We start from the raw sequence: 19,854 nt of genomic DNA, 5'->3' as shown, positions 1-19,854 counted from the left end.
CTCATACAGCTTAGGGTGTATGTTCACCTTTGAGAAACTTGAAGACAGACTTCTATAAAAAGCGGGACTGATTCAAGCATGGCTGTGGAAAACAGCTCCAGTGAGCATCCTGTACTGCACATTGCACAAGGTCATTCCCAGGGGATCCACATAAGGAGATCTGAAAGCTTACTGTAAAAGCTGAGTTGTTGACAAAAGGGAATTAATACAAAAATCACACAATCTTGTGATAAAAATGTGATAAATCACATCCCTCAGTGCCACATCTCCACATTTACTGAACACCTCCAGGGACGATGCCTCCACCACCTCCTGGGCAGCTGTGCCACTGCCTCACTGCTATTTCTGAGAAGAAATGTTTCCTAATATACAAGCTGAACCTCTCCTGGTGCAACTTGAGGCCATTAGCTCTTGTCCTGATACAGCTTCCCCAGGCACAAACTGAGAAAGCTTCTGAAAACAGGACTCGGGCTGACTTCTTGTCCTACTTGCCAGATTTTAACATTTTTGGAGAGAAAATCATTTTGGTACCATCTGTAATGGACACCAAACTACTTCTTTTGTAAAAGATTTGAGTTACGCAGGGATCAAAATCACTAAGTTTACTGAAGTAAACTGCGAGCTTAAAAAAGTAATCCACTGGGAGATCAAAGAGCTCTGTGGGAGAAGCATCTTCCTTTCATCCCCAAGATACGTGGTGTGCTGTTACTTACATTTCTGATAAGGAGAGGGAGTCTTTAGATTGCTGATTGTTTCACAATACACAGGTAGGCTGCTTTATACGTCAGTAAGCTAAATATGTCATCTAGGTATTATACTCTTATGAAACATTAGCAGTAGGATTCCTTTATTTGCTTTGATAATGGTTAGGAGCAGATGCTCAATGGAAGCATGTAAAAAGAAAAGTAGTCTTGGATTAGACTACTTGATGGACTAGATGGACCTCCTCTTTGACCTAAGAGCATCTGCTGTTTTATTTTGGGACTAAATAGACTCCCAGCCTTTTCATTGAACCACACAACTGCACTGTTGAGATTATCAAGCAGAAGTGGAGAGCTGGAATATGTGACCCTCCAGGACTGATATTTGTGAAAGCAGCATTTATTCCCTCCACTCCCCTTCAGAAACAGTGCCATCCTTCTTGATCAGGGTCTCCTACTCTGTTCGAGCTGCTCCAAACTCCAAGGAGCAGGGCAGCCTCAGGTTTCCCTTAGAAAGCTGCACGTTTCTCAGGTGATAAAGCCTGTAGCACTGCTGTGGAAAAAAAAGTTCCCATGTTAGCACCTCCATACTCTGTATAGGGCCTATAGGATTTTCCTGGAAAAAAATCACTGCTTCAGCTGCTGACTGAACTCCTGAGTATATGGTGACTGGAGAGGATAGAGCTTGGGAAGCTTGGGAAGGAGTGCTGCAGGAACCAGAAGTAACAGTAAGGGAATTAAGTGTTTGTCAGCTACTGCCAAGACACCAGTCATTAAAAAAATACGTACAAACATCCTTATATACTCCATAATTATATTTAACCATAGGTCAGCTGGAAAAAGTTTCAACATGCTAAGACAGACCAAACTTTTCAAAAGAAAGCAGTGTTTATATACTCAGTTGCCTAAATGTGTAAGAAGAAAAGAAGACACTGCTACTGCTGCTGACTTCCTTATCTTGAAATACGCTGTTTTTAACTTCTGAGATGGTTTACTTGTTGTTGTTGTTGTTTGTGTATTCTTTTGGGTTTGTTTTTTTTAGTACTTTGGGTCAATGTAAGAACAGGTTTATTTCCTACCTGTAGTGTACATGTGTAACTGTTGGTTGTCGGTAGCCAAGAATCCAGGTTTGAATGTCTATAGGTTCACCTTTGGGATACGCAATGGTTGCATCTATCACCCACTGGAGACCTTTTGATTTGCTCTCTAGGAGTAAAAAAGAAATACTGTATTAAAATTAATCAGAAAGTGTATGCCACTGGATTTGATAGTTATCCCATTTCTAGATTACTTTAAGAGGTATGAGGCACAAGTATAGCTTAAAAAGTGACAAAATAAGACAGCTAGGAATCAAATCTAGATTTCATTACAGAGTACAGAAATATTCTTACAAACTTCAGCAAGATTCAGATTTTATTTTCCTGGTTGTTTCTGTTGTGCGTACATATTGTGGCACACAGATATCAGCAACTCTGCTCTTTGGTTACAGTCACATAACACACCGGCTCAAATCCCAGGTGCTCCCCTCATCCCCCAAAAGAACTTCAGCATAAAAATCCAACTGTTTTGTCCTGCAACAGCCACACAGAGCCCTTTGGGCAACTGCCTCACTGCTGGGATAGGGCAAATAGATAAAGGTGACTTAATGTCACACAACACAGATGGATTTTCAAAGGCATTAAAAAAAAACAAACAAAAAACACGTCAAAGGTTCTTGAATACGTGAGTTACAGGATAAAGAGGAAAAAACAGTCACTTTGTGTATGAAAGGCAAGCAAGCAACGAACAGAAAAAGATGGTCAGTGTTCACAGTGGACATTCCATCCACGAGGTCTCTGGCAGACAGACTGACCCCAGTGCATGCTCACGCACTTACCAAAATATTCAAAAGGAGAAGGTGAAAATGCTATAAAAATTATTCAGGAGAGTCAAATCTAAGCCATAACATAAGTTACTACCAGCAGTAGTCAAGGATAGACATCAGCCTAACTGTGACCTCTCTCTGCTCTTTCTTCAACCCATCTGGCACATCTTCAACCCACAGGTTGGCCAAGGAGAGCAGCATATCTGGAAAGCGAGCCAAGGTGGGGGCACGGCGCCACACAGCATTTGGAGTTCAGCTGTCAATTTTATTTCCATTCTGTGGGAACCAGTCATGCCTTGCACCTCAGGTCACATTATGCTCAGGCTTGTAGAGTAGTATATGCTTACATCATACCCAGCAATAATCATAGAGCATTTTTAAAAAGCTGAATTTAAAAAGCTGACCATCTTAAAAACAGTCATCTGTTGGCAAAAGTAAGAGCTGTTATGCACGAGTACAAGGTGCGGGACTCTTCAAGTCTGCAATTGAGATACCTAAAGAGGAATGACCCTTCATGCAGAGTGGACCTCCCTTGCCAAGTGTTGGGTTCAGGAGGAAACTGGACCAGATATATGGAAGATGTCCATTGGAGAGCTAAATCAACAGTCAGAAGGGCCCATCTGGCTCAGCTTAGGAAATGTGCTACACTGGAAACAGTCAGAAACTAGGAGAATATGAGAAGGAAGTACAGTGGGAGAAGCACAATGTACATTTGCTCTGTTTGTGCCTCTCCAACGGTATGCTCTTAGAACAGCAAAGAGGATTTGGGGCTAGGTAAGTGTAAGGTCTCACTTAAAGTCGCCATTTGAGTTTTACTGCACACACAAAGAAAACTGCAGTGCAGACTGAGGAACACTAAGAGCTGTAGTCATTAACACCAACCGGAGCATACCTGACCTGACAAGGACTGACTCACAAGTTTCTACCCGTATTTCATTTGCATTTAACTTAATTAAGCACAAGAAGACACGTACAGCAACACTATCACCTGCATCTATCAAGTATTTTAAAAAGCAAGCAGTGTTGCCACAGTGTCTAACCAACAGTGGAGCTGTACCACTTCATTCCAAATGCAAATATGCTCCCTGACTCAGGCTAGACAGTATTTCACAACGCTTAGCTCAGAAGTGAAGAGCGGCATACAATATTCGGTTCCAAAATTTGCCAATGTGCAAGATACACAGCTCAGGCTGAAACACTATTTGAAAATGCTGACGGACACACAAAGTGAGTGCACGAGGTACCAGTGGAGGGCCCAGGCCAGGACCAAGGCAGAGTGGTTCTCATGTCTCTCGTAAGAAAAGCACTAAGTGCAGAGTCCTTCATTTTAAAAGAAGCAGTGTATTAGAGAAAAGGCAATATGAAATTAATAGTAAACTCACATAAGTATTCATTTGGAAATGGATTTCAGAACAAGGCCATTCAATTTATCATTTTCCCAGATGTAAAGAGAGAATGGATGAAGACAAGTAAATTGCCTGAGTAAGCAACAAAGATCATTAATTGTAATTAAAAAGTGCCAGATGAATATGGGAGCATTATCTTATTATTTACAGTAGAATGTTTTTAAATCATCTATTAAATATTTAGCTATTATTTCAAACTGTTCTTTCAACGGGTAATGGTTCAAACTTCTTTATGGGAAGACTACCGTGGCCCTCCTCATTGCTGATTTCTTACCTTCTACCTTTTGCAGGGCAGAGCTGCTGCATGGATTCCTCACATCAGCTCCAGCCTCACCTCCAGCCCCTTCCAGGGCAGGGAAAAACCTGCCTCTGACAGCCTACCAGGAACCCCATGTTCAAAACTCAAAGTTCTGAACGTTCAGCCTCCAGAGGTAAGCAAGCAGGTCTTTGGAGCAAGCAGGTCTTACTGCAGCCACCTCCACAGGCAATTTACAAAGACCCAATATCAAATTACAGTCGCTGACATATTTCAGCATACCCTGGTTTAAAATAAGCCTTTCATAATCCGTCCAACCTCTCACGCTGTTTAAAAAAAGCCAAAGTCACCAAGGATTTTTAGAAAATTAATTTTGAAGTAAATCTCACTGTCCTCTCTAGGAGGCATCTGTATTTTTGGAGCCACAAAGGTCTAGCACATCCTGAAAGCTGAAAGACAACTGCAGCAACACAAAGAGGTAGGATCTCTTCATCTCTGAGGATGCTGCTCTTGGGCCTAACCAGACCTTGGAACAAGCTCAGGACAGACTGCTACCCAAGTTATAACACAGTGTGACTTTCAGGTCTGATATGTGTAGAAAGGCAGGCTGAAGCACACCTGTTCCAGAGCTCCCCTTGCCAAGCTTGGCTTTGCCAACACAGCCACAGATGGTTTTGGCAACCAAACCCTTTTGAACATCCCACCTTCATTAAAAGACATCCTCATCCTATGTACCTCATCCTCATCTCTAGTACCTGCTGAAAGACAGCAGCCTTCTTCAAGACATTGGATGCTCTGTGTTGCTCTCACAGCAGCCACTTGACTGCCTACAATCACAAATTTATTGAAATTCCAAGTTCCTTGCTGTTCCCTCCATTTCTAGCCTGGGGTTACCCTCAGCCAACACCACAATCTACGTCTGACTAGGAGCTGGGCCCTCCAAACCCATTGGCAGACCAGCAGCGTTTACCACTGAGAGAGCAAGCTATAAAGAGCTATAAGAGGCTGTAGCAGGAAACACTGCCTCCAGCCAAGCTCTGGGTGGAACAACACTGCCAGATTGCACTCACAATAGGAAAGCACCAACGGTGAACCTGGGGACTGCAGTTTCCATTTAAAGAAAATATTTACTAGTATTCAGTAGTGTTTAGGTGTGGCTTCCCGAGCAGCTTACATCACTCTATACTCAGCCAAAAGAGGCTGCTGCCTCCCCTGCAGAGCAGAACATTCCTGCCATTTCCCTCAGCTTGTTGGTCCTCTAGTGATCAGCTGGACCACTGGTCTCAACATTAACTCTTTCCTCAGAGATCAGATCTCAGGCAGATCACCCCAGGATCTCTTGGCATCAAGCCACCTGTGAACAAAACCAGAAGCCCCTTTTGTAGGACTAAAAAACCCAAACATCAAAACCTTCCCACACATGACTCAAGTCACATTCCTCAAAAAGCAGCGACTCAAGAAGCGCGAGGTAGAAAAACGAATGATGAAGGCCAGCGTCCAGCTCTGCAGCAAACAGAAAAACCATCAGAATTGAACGTGCTGTGCTACATTTGAGAACAGTAAGATAAGATTTCAATATGGCTGTGATCAAGCTCATACCATTCTCTTATCAGACCCAGTTACTGCCAGGTGAAATACAACAGGATTAAAAAGTATCCCAAAGCACGGTTCATCACAAATCAGCTCTGTAATGCGTATCTTCAGTGAGCAATTCCTCCTAACTCCTTTGAATTGCCAGCTGCTCGTTGTAAGGGTTGGATCTGCACACATCGCAACAACAACAAAAAGCAAAACCAGCCTGATTTTTACCAGATGATTTTGCTCATTCTGAAGCTCACAAGATGACCATTTCTTTCCAACTGAGGAAACCCTTTTCTTGTAAATACAGCCTAAGTGTTTGGTACAGAAAGTAAAGAAAAAACAAAACCAACCAAATCACTGTAAAGCAATTTAATGAAAAGAAGGTGAACCCTAATCATCATTAATAAAGCTTGGAAGTAACAAAAAGACTGAGGGAATGACAAATAACAGAGAAGAAAGCTTATTATAGCAAGATGAGTAACTCGGTGACCCAGGACAGTGGAACACCAGGGACACTGTTGAATAATACAGTTCAGGGCACGAAAAGTAGTGCAGAGGAAAAACGTTTTCACTGAACCATGAAGTTCAAGTGCAATGCTACGGAAACAAAAAAGTCACTTCCCAAAGCAAAGGAGTACAGGAATGAAGCACAAAAACGTACACACAATTCTTATGCATGGCACTGGTGAAGCCATAACTGTACGTTCTGCATTTAGTCCTGGCAACCACAGCCAGATGAAGGCAAACTACAGAAGATACAAGCAAGTCTGATTTCACTGAGCCAGGTTTCTTCGTGTAGTTAAAAAAAAGAAAAAGGGAAAAGTAAAACAGAAAAAGATGGCCACGACCTTGTAAGACCTTCTACAACAACCCTGTACATTTAAAAAATCATATTTCATTCAACTGAACAAATATCCCTGAGTTTTCTGAAGGGCAAGTGTAAAGTAAAAGCAGTTGGAAGGCAGAATATTAGAGGAAGGGCCTTTGGTACATTGTACAGATCAAGACTTCAACCTTCATTCCTCTCTGGAAGGGAATTTTTACTGTGGTAGAAACATTTTTGTGAGAGAACATAAAACAGCTCAGCTTTACACACGCCAAATATTACTCTTTCCAAGCATACAACATTTGTTGTCACTTCTCTTTCCATCTTTTTTTTATTTAAACGTTTTCATATCCACTACTTTTTTCACCTTGAAGTAGGGTAGCTAGAAAGCAAACGTTCCTTTCCTACTTCTCCGCTTCTCTTTCCATCTGTCTTTTCAGTAGGATGGGTAGGTGGGCTTTCCATTATATGTCTGAGATGACCGGTTTATTTTATTACCCAAATAGGTCAACGATCATCAGATGCTCATTTCTCATGAGTCTGAATCATGCCACGCAAAAACAAGTGACGAAACAATAACAACAACAAGGAAAATCAAACAAAAACAAAGAAAAGCAGTGCTGCTTGATGTTGAGTCGATATCAATCAATATGAGGACAAAAACATAAAACAGTTACTTTGGCAAGTGCCTTTAGTCCCCTTCCAGAACGAGATGACCTGTAATTCATTAGGGAAACTTCTTATTTTCATATCTTGTTGCCTTTGAGAGCGGAAGAAACAGAACAGATCAAACTTTTGCCCTTAAAAAACTTTATGTGAACAAAGACTGGGCTTTTTTTTTTTTTTTTTTTTTTCCAAAGAACCTACAATATTCTATGAAAATGAGGGCTTTCTTGACTCTGCCTTTTCTGAGTGTAGCCCGAAAGGAAACATTTTTATGCATCCCACTTGAGTTGCATTTAATTTAAAATCTTCCCTCCTGCAAGAATATCATCTTCATTCATTTCCTATGTTGACAAGATTTGCTTCTAAACTAAAAATCTGGAAGTAATTTCTGTTTGAAGCTTCCTGCTAACCCTGAGATTTGAGCACAGAAAAAAACCCGCCTGTGGCTTCATTAGGATGGTGTTTGCTTCTAAATGAGTTCAACTGCTAAATGATCATAATAATTTTGGTATGGAAATACCAGCATCACCCACCAATAAGAAAACAATAGGAGTCCCCAGTCCTCTGTTCCTATAAGAAGTAAAAGAAATCCACAACTAGGCTCAATAAAATCCGACTCCACTGTCTGAAAGTGCCAAGAAGTGCATATGAAAAACTGAGCGACCAAAAGCACACAGATCCATAACTACAGGCATTACTTACATCCCAACTACCTCTCCCCAGCAGCCCGGGCACCCCAGAACAACAATGCTGCAGGAATATTTTTGAACCCACGTAACTCCCAGTTACAGACCCCAAACAACCTTTCAAATCCAGTCAGTGACAGCATAACCCCCAGCAACAAAGATGACAGCCATCTTAAAACAATGATAATAAAATGCAATAATATTTTAAGTACTAATAATAAAATATAATAATAAAAGAACTCAATAGTTCAAAAAGAACAAAGCATACAGCACTGGAATGCAAAGAAGCTTCAAAAGACAGAAATTAAGATTTAAATGTTGCTTATTCTATATTCCAGAAATACTTGTACTGTAGCCCCATAGCAACATAAATCACCACCCTGCAGATGGAGCAGCCCCACGTTCTTGCTCACTGCCAGTGCTCATTCCAATATCCGTTCAATCCACTGCTTGTGCTGAGACGAGCATTCATGCAGTCACACAGCAAACTAAATCAAATGAAAGCTAAGGTGTTTGGGCTTTGTCTCAACATCAAAGATAAAATGAAAAATGAAAACATTTATATAAATATGATGGTGCATTATGGGTTTATTTGACATTTTGAGGGACCAATTCAACTCTCCAAAGGTTTTGTTGAATAACACAAATATCCGGGACACTCACTTTTCTTTCTATGCCATCTTTACCTTTTATCACAGCATCTCCACCTGCAGGAGTTCCATTTTCTTGCGGTGCTACAAGTGTTTTCAGAATCACTTGAGTTGCCCCGAGTCTTGGCAGGGTGACATGCTGAAGAAATGGCAAATTGTTTTTCTTGGCAAATGCCTGGCTTGTTTCCCTCCTTTTTCTAAGAAAGCCACCCTCTGGAAATAAAACAATCCATTTCCGATTGCGGCTCCGGTAATATTTTTCTAGATGCTCCTTGAGTAACACCAGCTGCTGGTCACGGTGTGCTTTTCCCTAGAAGAAAAGAACACTGACTAAATAAAACAAGTGCTTAGAAGATACAACACGTGCTGGGTAATTGTTACATTTTTAAGATTTCTCTCCCTTTTCAGAGACACAAATAAGGCTCTGCAACAACACAAAATAATCACAGAATCATTAAGGTTGAAAAAGACCACCATCTAGTCCAGCCAGGAACCCACCCCCACCATGCCCACTGACCGCGTCCCTCAGTGCCACATCTCCACGTTCCCTGAGCACCTCCATGGACAGTGCCTCCACCACCTCCCTGGGCAGCTGTGCCACTGCCTCACTGCTATTTCTGAGAAGAAATGTTTCCTAATACCCAACCTGAACCTCCCCTGGTGTAACTTGAGGCCATTCCCTCTCATCATATCACTAGTTATGTGAGAAGAGATGCTGATCCCCACTTTGCCACCACCTGCTTTCTGGCAGGTGTAGAGAGCAATGAGGCTCCCCTGAGACTCCTCCAGACTGAACAACCACAGCTCCCTCAGCTGCCCCCCTAAGATTTGTGTTCCAGGCCCTCACAGCTCTGTTGCCCTTCTTTGGACAATGTTCTCCTCAGAGTACCCACTGGTGGCCTGATAAATGCCACTTCAGAGAAAGGTTTAAAAATACCCTTGTGAGGGAGGATGAAAGTCTCTGATGACTTCTCTGCAGGAGTGATGTCCAGACAGTGACCAGGCACTCTATGCACCAGAAGCACAGACGCACAGAGTTCCCTGGTGAACTCATTAAACTGAATTCTGCAAATGCAACCTGAGGTCAAACTATTCTTTCAAAGTCCACATACTATCAGTAATTTCTGCAAGCCAAGAGTAACTTTGCGGGCATCACCTTTCACACACCTCTCCCCCTCAGGACCAGCGCAGGTGACAGAAGCCAGAGCAGGACAGCAGCTTTTAGTTTGACAATTAGAGGTATATAGGGTACAGACAGGTAATAATTAAACCCAAAGGACCAAAGGTAGGGAAAAAAGCCTCATTAATTTCTCCTCTCTAATGTATTAGGACAACTATTTCCACTTAAGACAGTAAGATTTGACCTTAATTACTGCAAAAATACCAATAGAATCTTCAAAAACAGTCTTTTCTCCTTTCACCTTCACACAGAGTAAGAGCAAGCCATCCACATTTTCACAGGCAGGAACTTACATCAATTAGCATTACAAGGGCTCTGAAGGTTCAAGGTAATTGTCACAAACACCTCTGTGCTTTTTTTTTTTTCCTTTTGGCAGGGAGGAAAACGTGAGGAGTGAGGTTGATTGAAGACAAGAAACCGTATTTTATCAATGTGAAACAGTTCCTCCCAGATTTTCATATCTCACCACTGCAATTATTTCCAACTTAACCTCATGGAAAAGGAGGAATGAGCTCTGTCTGCTCACATTTGTGGAATTAAAGAGCAGCGTAAAAGTTCCTCAGTTAAAATAATTCTTTGGCACCAGACCAGAGGATTCCAGGATAGCAAAGTAGTTAAGAACAGAGCAGCGAACAATAAACTTTTTGCAAGTTAAATATTACAACTTCCCAAAACCTACACATACTTAGCAAATATGGCAGGTGCATAAACTGAAGTTTAGCAAACACTGCGAGGTTTAAGATGTGGCTGTTATATAGAAAAATCTACCGAGCTAAAGGGAAAGAAAGCAGAGAAAAGTACCCATGACAACTGGTGGATCATTGGAGAGTCCTGGAACACAAATGCACTTAATGTCCTATCCAGAGAGAAGTCTCACATAGGAGAGACTCCTCAGCACGACCAATTCTTGAAGGTCATGGCTAGCTGCTTGGAATCACAGGGAACAGTCTCAGCTACCTTTCCTTTAGAGGAAAGAAAGCAGGTAGCAGCAGATAGCTGACATTCTTCAGGGTGCCCTGCACTCTGCATCATCACTAAGGCAAGTTACAGACAGTCTCAGTTTCTAGAAAATTTCTCAAGGGGAGAAGAGAAAGCACCAGTCAGCCTCTAGCAGACATCAAAAGCATTCCTGAGCTGTTGTTGCTGCTCATGAAAAGGAGGCTAACACACCTTTTGAAACCAACGTGTTGCACTGAACTGTGATCAAACTACTTTATTTCACAGAAAAAAAAACAACCAAAAATAGTACCTGCTCATTCAAATATTAGTATGGCCTTTCTACAATTAGGTAAGGTTATTACTCATCCCAAGTATTTTAGTTTTTTATCAATGGGAAAAGTAATCAAACACTTCAGAAACACCCTATTTTCAAGCAGGCTAAAAGACACGATGACATCATTTCATGGGTGATGCTGCAGACTTCAGTCACATTATAGAAAAGGAGGAAGAGTTCTTTTTTCAGCTCAGTGATGTTTAGATTTGTAATTGGAACTGCAACAACGCATTCGGAAATTATAATTAACAAACTGACAGCCATGCGTACCTCAAAATGTCTGTTCTGTGAATTTTAACTACTGAAATGGATTTATATTTATGAAGTGTCCCTGTTCTTTTCTGAACTCTCCCAGTATGTTATCGTCTATCTCCAGAGACCTTCATTTTGGCTTGATGTGGTGGCTTGATGTTTGCCTCTAGTCTTCATTACAAATCTCAGTGTAGACTTTTTATTGCTGTGAATTAAGTATTCATTTAGTTCAGAGAAAATTAGCTTATCTTCCTCTAAAAAGTTAAAAATGTGAATTTTCTCTGTCTGCTATAGACTGTTTAGAAGTCCAAATGAAAACAAAGAGAGGGAATAAACATATGCTGGATGTTACAGTCACATAACTGGCACCAGATCCATGCTGATCCACGTAGTTATTACAATTCTACTTTTAGAGTGTAGTTTTATCAACAGATATCAAACTTCCAAGTAACTACACACACACACACACACACACACACACCTTTCCCCACTCCTCCAAAAAATAAAACAAAACCAACCAAACAAAAAAACAATCAAACTACTGTGCCCAAACAAAAAACTCAAACTATTAGAAAAATAATAAGATGGATAAGCTCTACCCAAATACACACATTTCAGCATAGATATTTTATCCTGAAAACCAACCTAGATGGGTTTGTGTGAGGTAACACCCATAGCATCCCAATACCCCAAACATTAGGAGAAATCAAAGCACTGTTGTGTTTCCACTTACCTGTCTTATAAAGAAGTCTCCATGGATTAGTGAGACAATGCCAAAGTTTGTATACTTAAAAATATGATCCATCAGCCACATCATCTGACGGACAACCTGAAAAGTTCAGCAAAAAGAAAAAAGCTGAGTAAACGTGCAGAGAAGCACATACATACAAGTCATGGAGAAGCAAGAGAACTAGCAAATACATGAAAGAAAATCCTTTATGTGTCTATGCATCAAAGTATAAAGTAACACAAATGCTACGCTTCCCCCTCAAGAATGGTGTTAAGTACAGAGTGCCTTTTCATAATGTAAGATGCAGTTCTATGCTATTAGCCATAGGCTGTAGTCATTTCTACTCAGTGTTTTTATGGGAGGTGTAACACTTCTTACACATGTGCCATCACAGTTTGACGTCATCTGCAAACTAAAACCATTTTTTGGTGTTTGTTAAAAGTCCGCAAAAGAACACAAATTTGTGTTTGAAATCTCTAAGTGATTTACGTCTGCAACAAAACCAAACAGGTTTTCTTACACATTTTGTACTTGACAGTTTTGGGATGAGGTCACTTTGTTCTCTGCTGTTGATTTGCACATGCTCCATGTGTGCTCCCTATAATCTTCCAACAGTGCCATCGCTAAGACCTATGCACAGCCCATATACCACTGCTAGTTTCCCTCACAGCAGAGCAACCAGCCACATGCAGCTGACAATTTCACTAAGTCATAAAATGCTCCTTGTCCTGGCCAAGCAGCATGGTGAGAAAGCAAAAGCAGACAGGGAACCATTAGAATCACCTTGACCATCACTTCTACAGAAGAATGAAAGGTATTTTAAATCTCAAAAGACTGAACATCAATAAGAGAATTGATCCAGAGGTAAATAACAGAAGGGGAAAACTTCTGCCTCCAAGGTCCTTCCCCTCTGTAGCTCCTACATGTATATGTTAAGAGGGGTAGGAGTTGGCTCTTCAACACTGGAAAATTCAGTGCCTCTTACATGCTTCCCACCATGCATGAGGCTGGCTGCCTTCACTCTTCCCTTAGAAGGCCACACAAAGACGGATCCAAGTTTAGTGAAATGTAAAAGTGTAATGTTTAGCTCATGTAACAAAATACTTTCCCATTTACCACATTCAAAAAAAGAGAATGGAGAATGATGGTATTTCCCTCATAGTCAGAAGATTTATTAACTTATTTATTTATTTGCATCTTAAACGTGCAACTTATACTTGGCATCTTTCATTTGTCCAAGATACATAGCTTGGAGGCAAAGGAAAAAAATTGCTTTGTTCACATATGAGTTGACCATATCCACCATTAAGGTGTAGCCTGCACTTCCCTTCAAGCCCTAGAGGCTTACACGGTAACAGAAACACCCAGGCCCCATATATCCAACAGTACTTCACACAAAACAGTTTGGTACAGGACAAGGATGGTGAAAACAGGTAAAAGCCACATCTCTGCATGTCTAAGTGCCATTTGGAGGAAAAAAAGATTATATATTTTGCAGGAATTCTGTTCTACACGAAAAAAGCAAACAGCCACCAAAAAAAAAAAAAAAAAAGCCCTGAAATACCCACCTTGCTAATTTGCTGTATCTATCTACAACTGCGGCACCAGACTTTCTTCCAAATAAATCTAATAATCTCTTGGAGTGCTTTGGTTACCTATCCCCCCTTTTGACCACAGAAGCTATAAATGAATCCTGCATTACAGGTTTAGAGAAAAGGAACTACCACATACTCTGTTTCTTTTCCTTATCCTTAAACAACTGCAGCGTGATGCTTGGTAAGGTGACATTCGCACACACGTAGAAGAACATCTAAGATGCTTTATTGCCTTAGACATAGGGCTGACCTCTCAGCTAAATCTGAACGTTACAGAACACAATGAGACCACTCAGCTTTGGTGGGTTTTTAATATCAGCAAACTTTCTGCTTGAAGATTTTGGATAATGCAAGAGTATCAGCTCCTGGGCCATCCAGCATTACTGCGAGTGGAAAAAGAAAACCATGGCTGAGAGGAGGGCAGTTCTCAAAGACATGAAAAGTCACAATATCATCAGTTCACATCCATGCACCCAGAGAATACATGTCATAGGGAAATGCAACCTTTGCGACCATCAAGTTAAAAATAGCACTCAGATTCCACTAATGATGTTTTAGTGGAATGCAGTACCCATCTGACTCTCTGTTCATCTATTACTTTGGCTTTTTGACAAATATTGTTCTATTCTATTAAGTGGAAACAAAACCAACATAATCTGCTTTGCTGGAAGAGATGAGCAAGCTTAATAATCTGCTTCCCTGAAAAGCAACGGTTTGGGTCTTTTGAGGAGTCACCCTTAGAAGTACTGTGGCACCCCATGAGGAACGGTTGCCCAGCAATGCTGAGGCTCCTCTCCTGCCGTACCACTTTGTATGGCAGCGTACCAGCTGGGCATTTAGCTCACAAGTTCAGAGGACTTTATTTTTATCTCCAAAGTTTATCATTGATCTTCAGGGTCCGAAGTCCATCTCATGGTGTTCCAGGTGACACAGAGCTACTAAACAGTATCCCTGGACACGCAGTTTGCTGCCGAATGGGCTACAAAGAGGCAAACTCCATAGCTCAATGATTACAAGTCTGCCAACAAACCTATGCAGTGGTAAGGAGTACAAAGAAGAAATAAATATTTTAATGTGTATTAATTCATGAACGACACACACACACACCCCAGCAAAAAGGGGAAGATCAAAGGGTACAACACAGTCGCCTTGTTTGCAATCAAAAAGCAAATGAGATCACTGGATATTCATTTTGTTCCACTAGCAAAGGCAGAGCAGAAAAAGCAGCAGGATAATGGTGGTGGTTTTTATCCTCAGGAACAAAACACTGCTTATCAGAGGAATCTCTTATCACATGCATTTTGAGTAGGCTAAGCAAGGACATTCAGAAGTGCTCTGAACACAAACTCATGGGTGTTCATGGGCAGAAATAATTTTTGGTCTTTTTTGCTCCACCCTTCCTATTTAAGCTAAATACAGGATGTTGATAACAGTTTCTGATGTTTTAATAGGAAATCTAGGTGACTCCCATTCACAGGCTCATTTTGATTTCACTCTGCATAGATTACATAACAAAGCAACCTGAACAGACAGACTTTCATCTTCAAAGCACCTGCCTGCAACAACAATGAAACTCAGGTGTGCGTGTCTTGAAACTTGCACTAAAACAGCTACAAGCTGTATTTTTTTTCCTCTCCACTGCACTCATTCTGCTCTTAATAAGAATAAAACAACTCAGTCAAATGTATCATCCCTAATCCAGGCAGAAAGCAGCAACAGGAGTGTTTTAACCTACTTCTTTAACATTAAAGGTTAGGAGACCTCAACTAACTTATTAAGAATTTAACAATTTCACAAACTGGAACAATTTCTAGAGCTATATATAAGCGTGCTCAGGTCACATCTGAATCAGCACAAACCTGCTATGTGTGGCTTATCTTATGGCACTTGTTAAAACAATCCCATGCCAGCCCTTCCCCTTTGTGTAACTTTTAGCTAAGTTCCACCTCCCTACCAGAATATGTTTTCCTTACTCACCTAAGTTAATCTCAAAGAGAAGAAACATCTGTTAAGATGTATTTTAACTTAGTGTTTAATAAGATTGTTTGCTTAAAACAGATAGGATACACTACCATTTATATATAAGCAACTATAGAATGCTAGGAAAAATACATCACAGTTCCTGACCTGGCCTGTAGGAAACCTACTGTCAAGCTGCAAAAAAATTCTGGCACTCTGCTACACAGAAAAACAGAACTTGGTCTTAAATCAAACACTTCTGATGTCTTAAATTAACAACAAAAAAGGCAGCAGCAAGGGGAGAGATGCTTGTTGATTATAGCTGGATTCAAGTCCATACTGCCTTGCAAAGGATAGCAAAATTTCAGACCACCATGGGAGGAAGTTCTGCCACTGCCATGTTAGCAAGAGGCCACCTCTGGCACATGACTTCACATCTTCATGCACCCTTCTGTGTGAAATGGAAAGGAGCCTCCCACCTACACAAAGTACCTTGAGCTAAAAAGTGTCACCGGAGTAGTAAAGTGTTTCAGAATTAACAGCTTAGCTGTCCTAAATAAAATGAAAGCAATTGCTATCTTGTTACTTGCAGTTGAATATCAAGGTTACAAAGGACTTCATGTTTAATTTAAGCTGCTAAAAAACAAACCCAAACAAAAACCTGTCTTGTTTAAATAGTAGCTTATTGCGTAATGATTTCCTTTCTTCCTCCAGTGGTTTCACAGTCTCTCCAAGGCAATTCTCCTGTTCAGAAATATGAAGCACTCTATTTAAAAATACCTGACTCAGCAAGTTCCATCAAGGATAAACTATTCTGATCTTCCTCCTTCTTTTTAGACAGTTGTACCACACACAATATTTTAAGCATGAGCTAAAGTTGGGCCTTTTTCTTTTCTTTTTTTTTTTTTTTTATTATCTAAAAAAATACTGAAGGCACTCCAGGCTCTGAACGTGATTATTCCAAGCACAACAACGGAAACCCCATAAGTGAAACATGCACATTTCTATGGCTGCTTTGCTTTTCTGAAAACCCACAAACCTAACGTTCTCCACACTGAAGGCTGTTCACCACCTCAACACCTTATTGCATTTTTAGCATCTTCTACACTTAACAAAACTCATTCTGTCTAAGCTGAAACTTTTTAGCTATGGAGTGAAATAGGATCAATATGGCTTAGATTTAAACACAAATACGGATACATGAACTAGGATACGTACATGTGAGTAGGGGACAGACTCCGACAGGAGTTCTGACAGGACAAGGGGAAATGGTTTCAGACTAAAAGAAAGGGGATGTAGATTGGATATATGGAAGATGTATTTTACTATCAGGGTTGTGAGGCACTGGCACAGGTTGCCCAGAGAGGCAGCAGATGCCCCATCCCTGGAGACATTCAAGGTCAGGCTGGGGGGGCTGTGAGCAACCTGATCTGCTGTAGGCATCCCTGTGCAGTTCACGGAAGTTGGACTGGATGGCCTTTATGGGTCCCTTCCAATTCAAACAGTTCTACAATTCTACGGGTCAATTAACTTCTATGATATTTAAATTATGAGAAATCAACAGTCAAGACTATATGACATACATATCCACAGGACTATACCCTCAAAGCTGTACCTTTATCTAGATTGTCCTATGCATAACTTTGATGAAGAGAATTAAAGTGTTTATTCTGCTCATTTAGGTAGGTACAATATAGAATACCATACATGCCTAACTTACTCAGTTCCCAAAGGAAATAAAGCAATTAACAGTACTGTTAGAACACTCTTCTCTAGGCTATAGCAGAAAGAAGTTAGTCTCTTCCATCACCCTTGAGCAGCATTTTCATACTTCACAATTCAAAGACTTGAGGGCTTTTGTTTATTACATCAGTTCAGCACAAGTAACATCTGGGAAAGACTACAAAAACTGGAAGAAATGCAGTGCGCACATAATGTGCATGAATGTACACTAAGAAAAACAGCATCAGTTACAATAAAGAGCAGCTGTTGTTTTCCTCATTTCCCCACAGTATGATGTCAGGAAAGAAGTACAATAAGACAGACACAGCTGATGCAGCATTTCAGCTTGCCAGGCATGTACCTACCCTTCTGCAGCCTAAACATACATACCTCTTCCTTCTCTTCCTTCTAATTACCCCGTATATTAATTTTCAATTTAGATCCTATCCTCTATCTTCCAGCACTATACCCTTTGACATGACTTTTCTGAACATCCATGTATGAAGTGACTGACATTAGTTGCATTTCTCAACAAGAAATGTTTAAGAGCGCATAAAATAAGAGCTCAAGCAATTCTGACCATATATAGCTAGCTCGTCTGGATATGCTCTCTGAGGGAAGTTACCTCCAGTTTCTAATTTTCTATCAAAATCCCACAGCTGCTTCTGACTTCATGAGAAAAATTCTACGTCAAGATAAAGTCACAACCTAAAAGCTATGCCCACGTTGGTTTGAATGAAGTTGCAAATGGCACAGAGGCATATGGTGAGAGGAAGAAGGACACAATTACCTTCAAGGAGATCTGCTTCCCCCCACGCTAACCTAGACTTGCACACTGAATCAGTTTGTAACTGACCTCTGAAGGCAACATAGTGATCTAAAACCTTCTCCAATCTACTGTCACATAAATCCAAACCCTAACCGAAAATTTCCTGTATTCAGAGCCTTGTGATTATTTGATAGATTAACACACAAATGAAAGTCATCAGCACTGCACGCAGGTGCAGGCACACCCATGGTTAGAAATTACAAACAGAAGCTATCCCACTCCCCAGTTGTAGCCTACCGTGCCTTTATCCTGAAGGCACATCATCAGAGTGCAGACATCACCCGTTGCTTGATGGTTCACCAGCACCACAGCTTCATCTTCTGATACTGCTTTAACATCATCACCCCATTCCACTACTATTAAAAAAGAAAAATAAAAGGTAAACTTTACAATGACCACATTGCTAATGTCACTATTAAAAACTAAAAAAAAACAAACAAAAAAAGAAAAAAATCTAAGACTTCCACATCCAGTAATAATGAAGAAACCTACATGCTACATGTGAATTTAAATTGGCACATAGCATAACATACGCTATATTAGCAAGACCATTTTTTCAAGCAGAGGGATCCAGCTTAGTTGTAAATCGCATGCACAGAGTAAGAACAAAACAAAAATACTCTATCAGTACATATGCAGAAAGATTGATCTTTTTGTGTCATTACACTATTCTATATTTAGGGTCTCTAAATTACGTAAGCTTTTGACCCAGCTTTCAAATTCAACTGACTCATTCGATTTTTTCTTTTTTCAATCAGATTGTAAGAAAAAAGTGGTTTTTATTTATTTATTGCTAAGACTCATTGAGTTCGTTTCATTTCTACATTTACTACTATCAAACTATGCTGGTAAAAGCAAAACAACAAAAAATATTCAGTTGGAACATTCAATTTAAAATACTTCATTAAACAAACTTAGTCATTCACATCTAAACAAGTCAGCTACAGGCAAGAAATGAGGTTCAGAAAACAAGCTGCTCAGATAACAGAAACTATTAGTCATAGTTTTGTAGACCAGAGACCAGATACTCCAGTGGCAAGAATGACATCAGGATGAAGCCACAGCTGTTGATCATCCAGCATCCCAACTCAGCAAAAATGTGCTGAGGTAAGGAGTTACAACTGCATCATCATAGAGTAAGTAAATAAACAAAGTGAAGAAGGCCTCCTGCAGAAGAGCACAGGATGGAAAACTGAAAAACGCCTGCCATAAATCAAAGCCTGGCCTATCCCTATTGCTGTTACCAGGGCAAAGAGACCGATGTTCAGAGCCTGTCCCTCTTCAACAAATGCAGAGCTACTGCAACACAAGGGACAGGATGGGGGAGGCTGAGCAGTTCTACGAAGTTCAACAGAAAGAGGAAGATGCCTTGCCCGTGCATGTAGGACACAACTATTCTTCTGGACTCTCAGGATCTCAAGTGCTTCTCACTGGCTATTATTTCCGTTTCTGACATCAAAGGAAATACATCACCTTCACTACTGGATCTTTAGTACCTTTATGGAAGGTTTGATTAACATTCTCCAGGCAGCAGACAGCTCTCCTTGCAGGACCATTACGGGGTTAGACTTCCACTGCTGTTTCCTAAGCTGTAATTTAACTGAGGCAAAACCCACAGGCTACACACTGAAGGTGTGAAGTAATAAACCACGCATGGCTTCCCTGTCCTTGAAGAAAT

At 40.6% G+C, this 19,854-nt stretch overlaps 1 protein-coding gene across 6 annotated transcripts in view; it reads right to left on the bottom strand.

Moving 5' to 3' along the window:
* The window catches only part of LPGAT1 (lysophosphatidylglycerol acyltransferase 1), a 59,683-nt gene that overhangs the window by 15,744 nt on the left and 24,085 nt on the right, over nt 1–19,854 (bottom strand). For all 6 annotated transcript variants that reach the window (NM_001031049.2, XM_040697055.2, XM_040697054.2 and 3 more), the window contains 4 exons: nt 18,414–18,532; nt 12,075–12,170; nt 8,673–8,946; nt 1,781–1,907 (listed from right to left, as the gene is read on the bottom strand). In NM_001031049.2, coding sequence (NP_001026220.1) covers nt 1,781–1,907; nt 8,673–8,946; nt 12,075–12,170; nt 18,414–18,532 — 616 coding nt within the window. The remainder of the gene's footprint in view (nt 1–1,780; nt 1,908–8,672; nt 8,947–12,074; nt 12,171–18,413; nt 18,533–19,854) is intronic.

This window comes from Gallus gallus, chromosome 3 (genome assembly GCF_016699485.2).
Source record: "Gallus gallus isolate bGalGal1 chromosome 3, bGalGal1.mat.broiler.GRCg7b, whole genome shotgun sequence".
NCBI lineage: Eukaryota > Metazoa > Chordata > Aves > Galliformes > Phasianidae > Gallus > Gallus gallus.
This window is presented reverse-complemented; position numbering and strand designations above follow the sequence as displayed.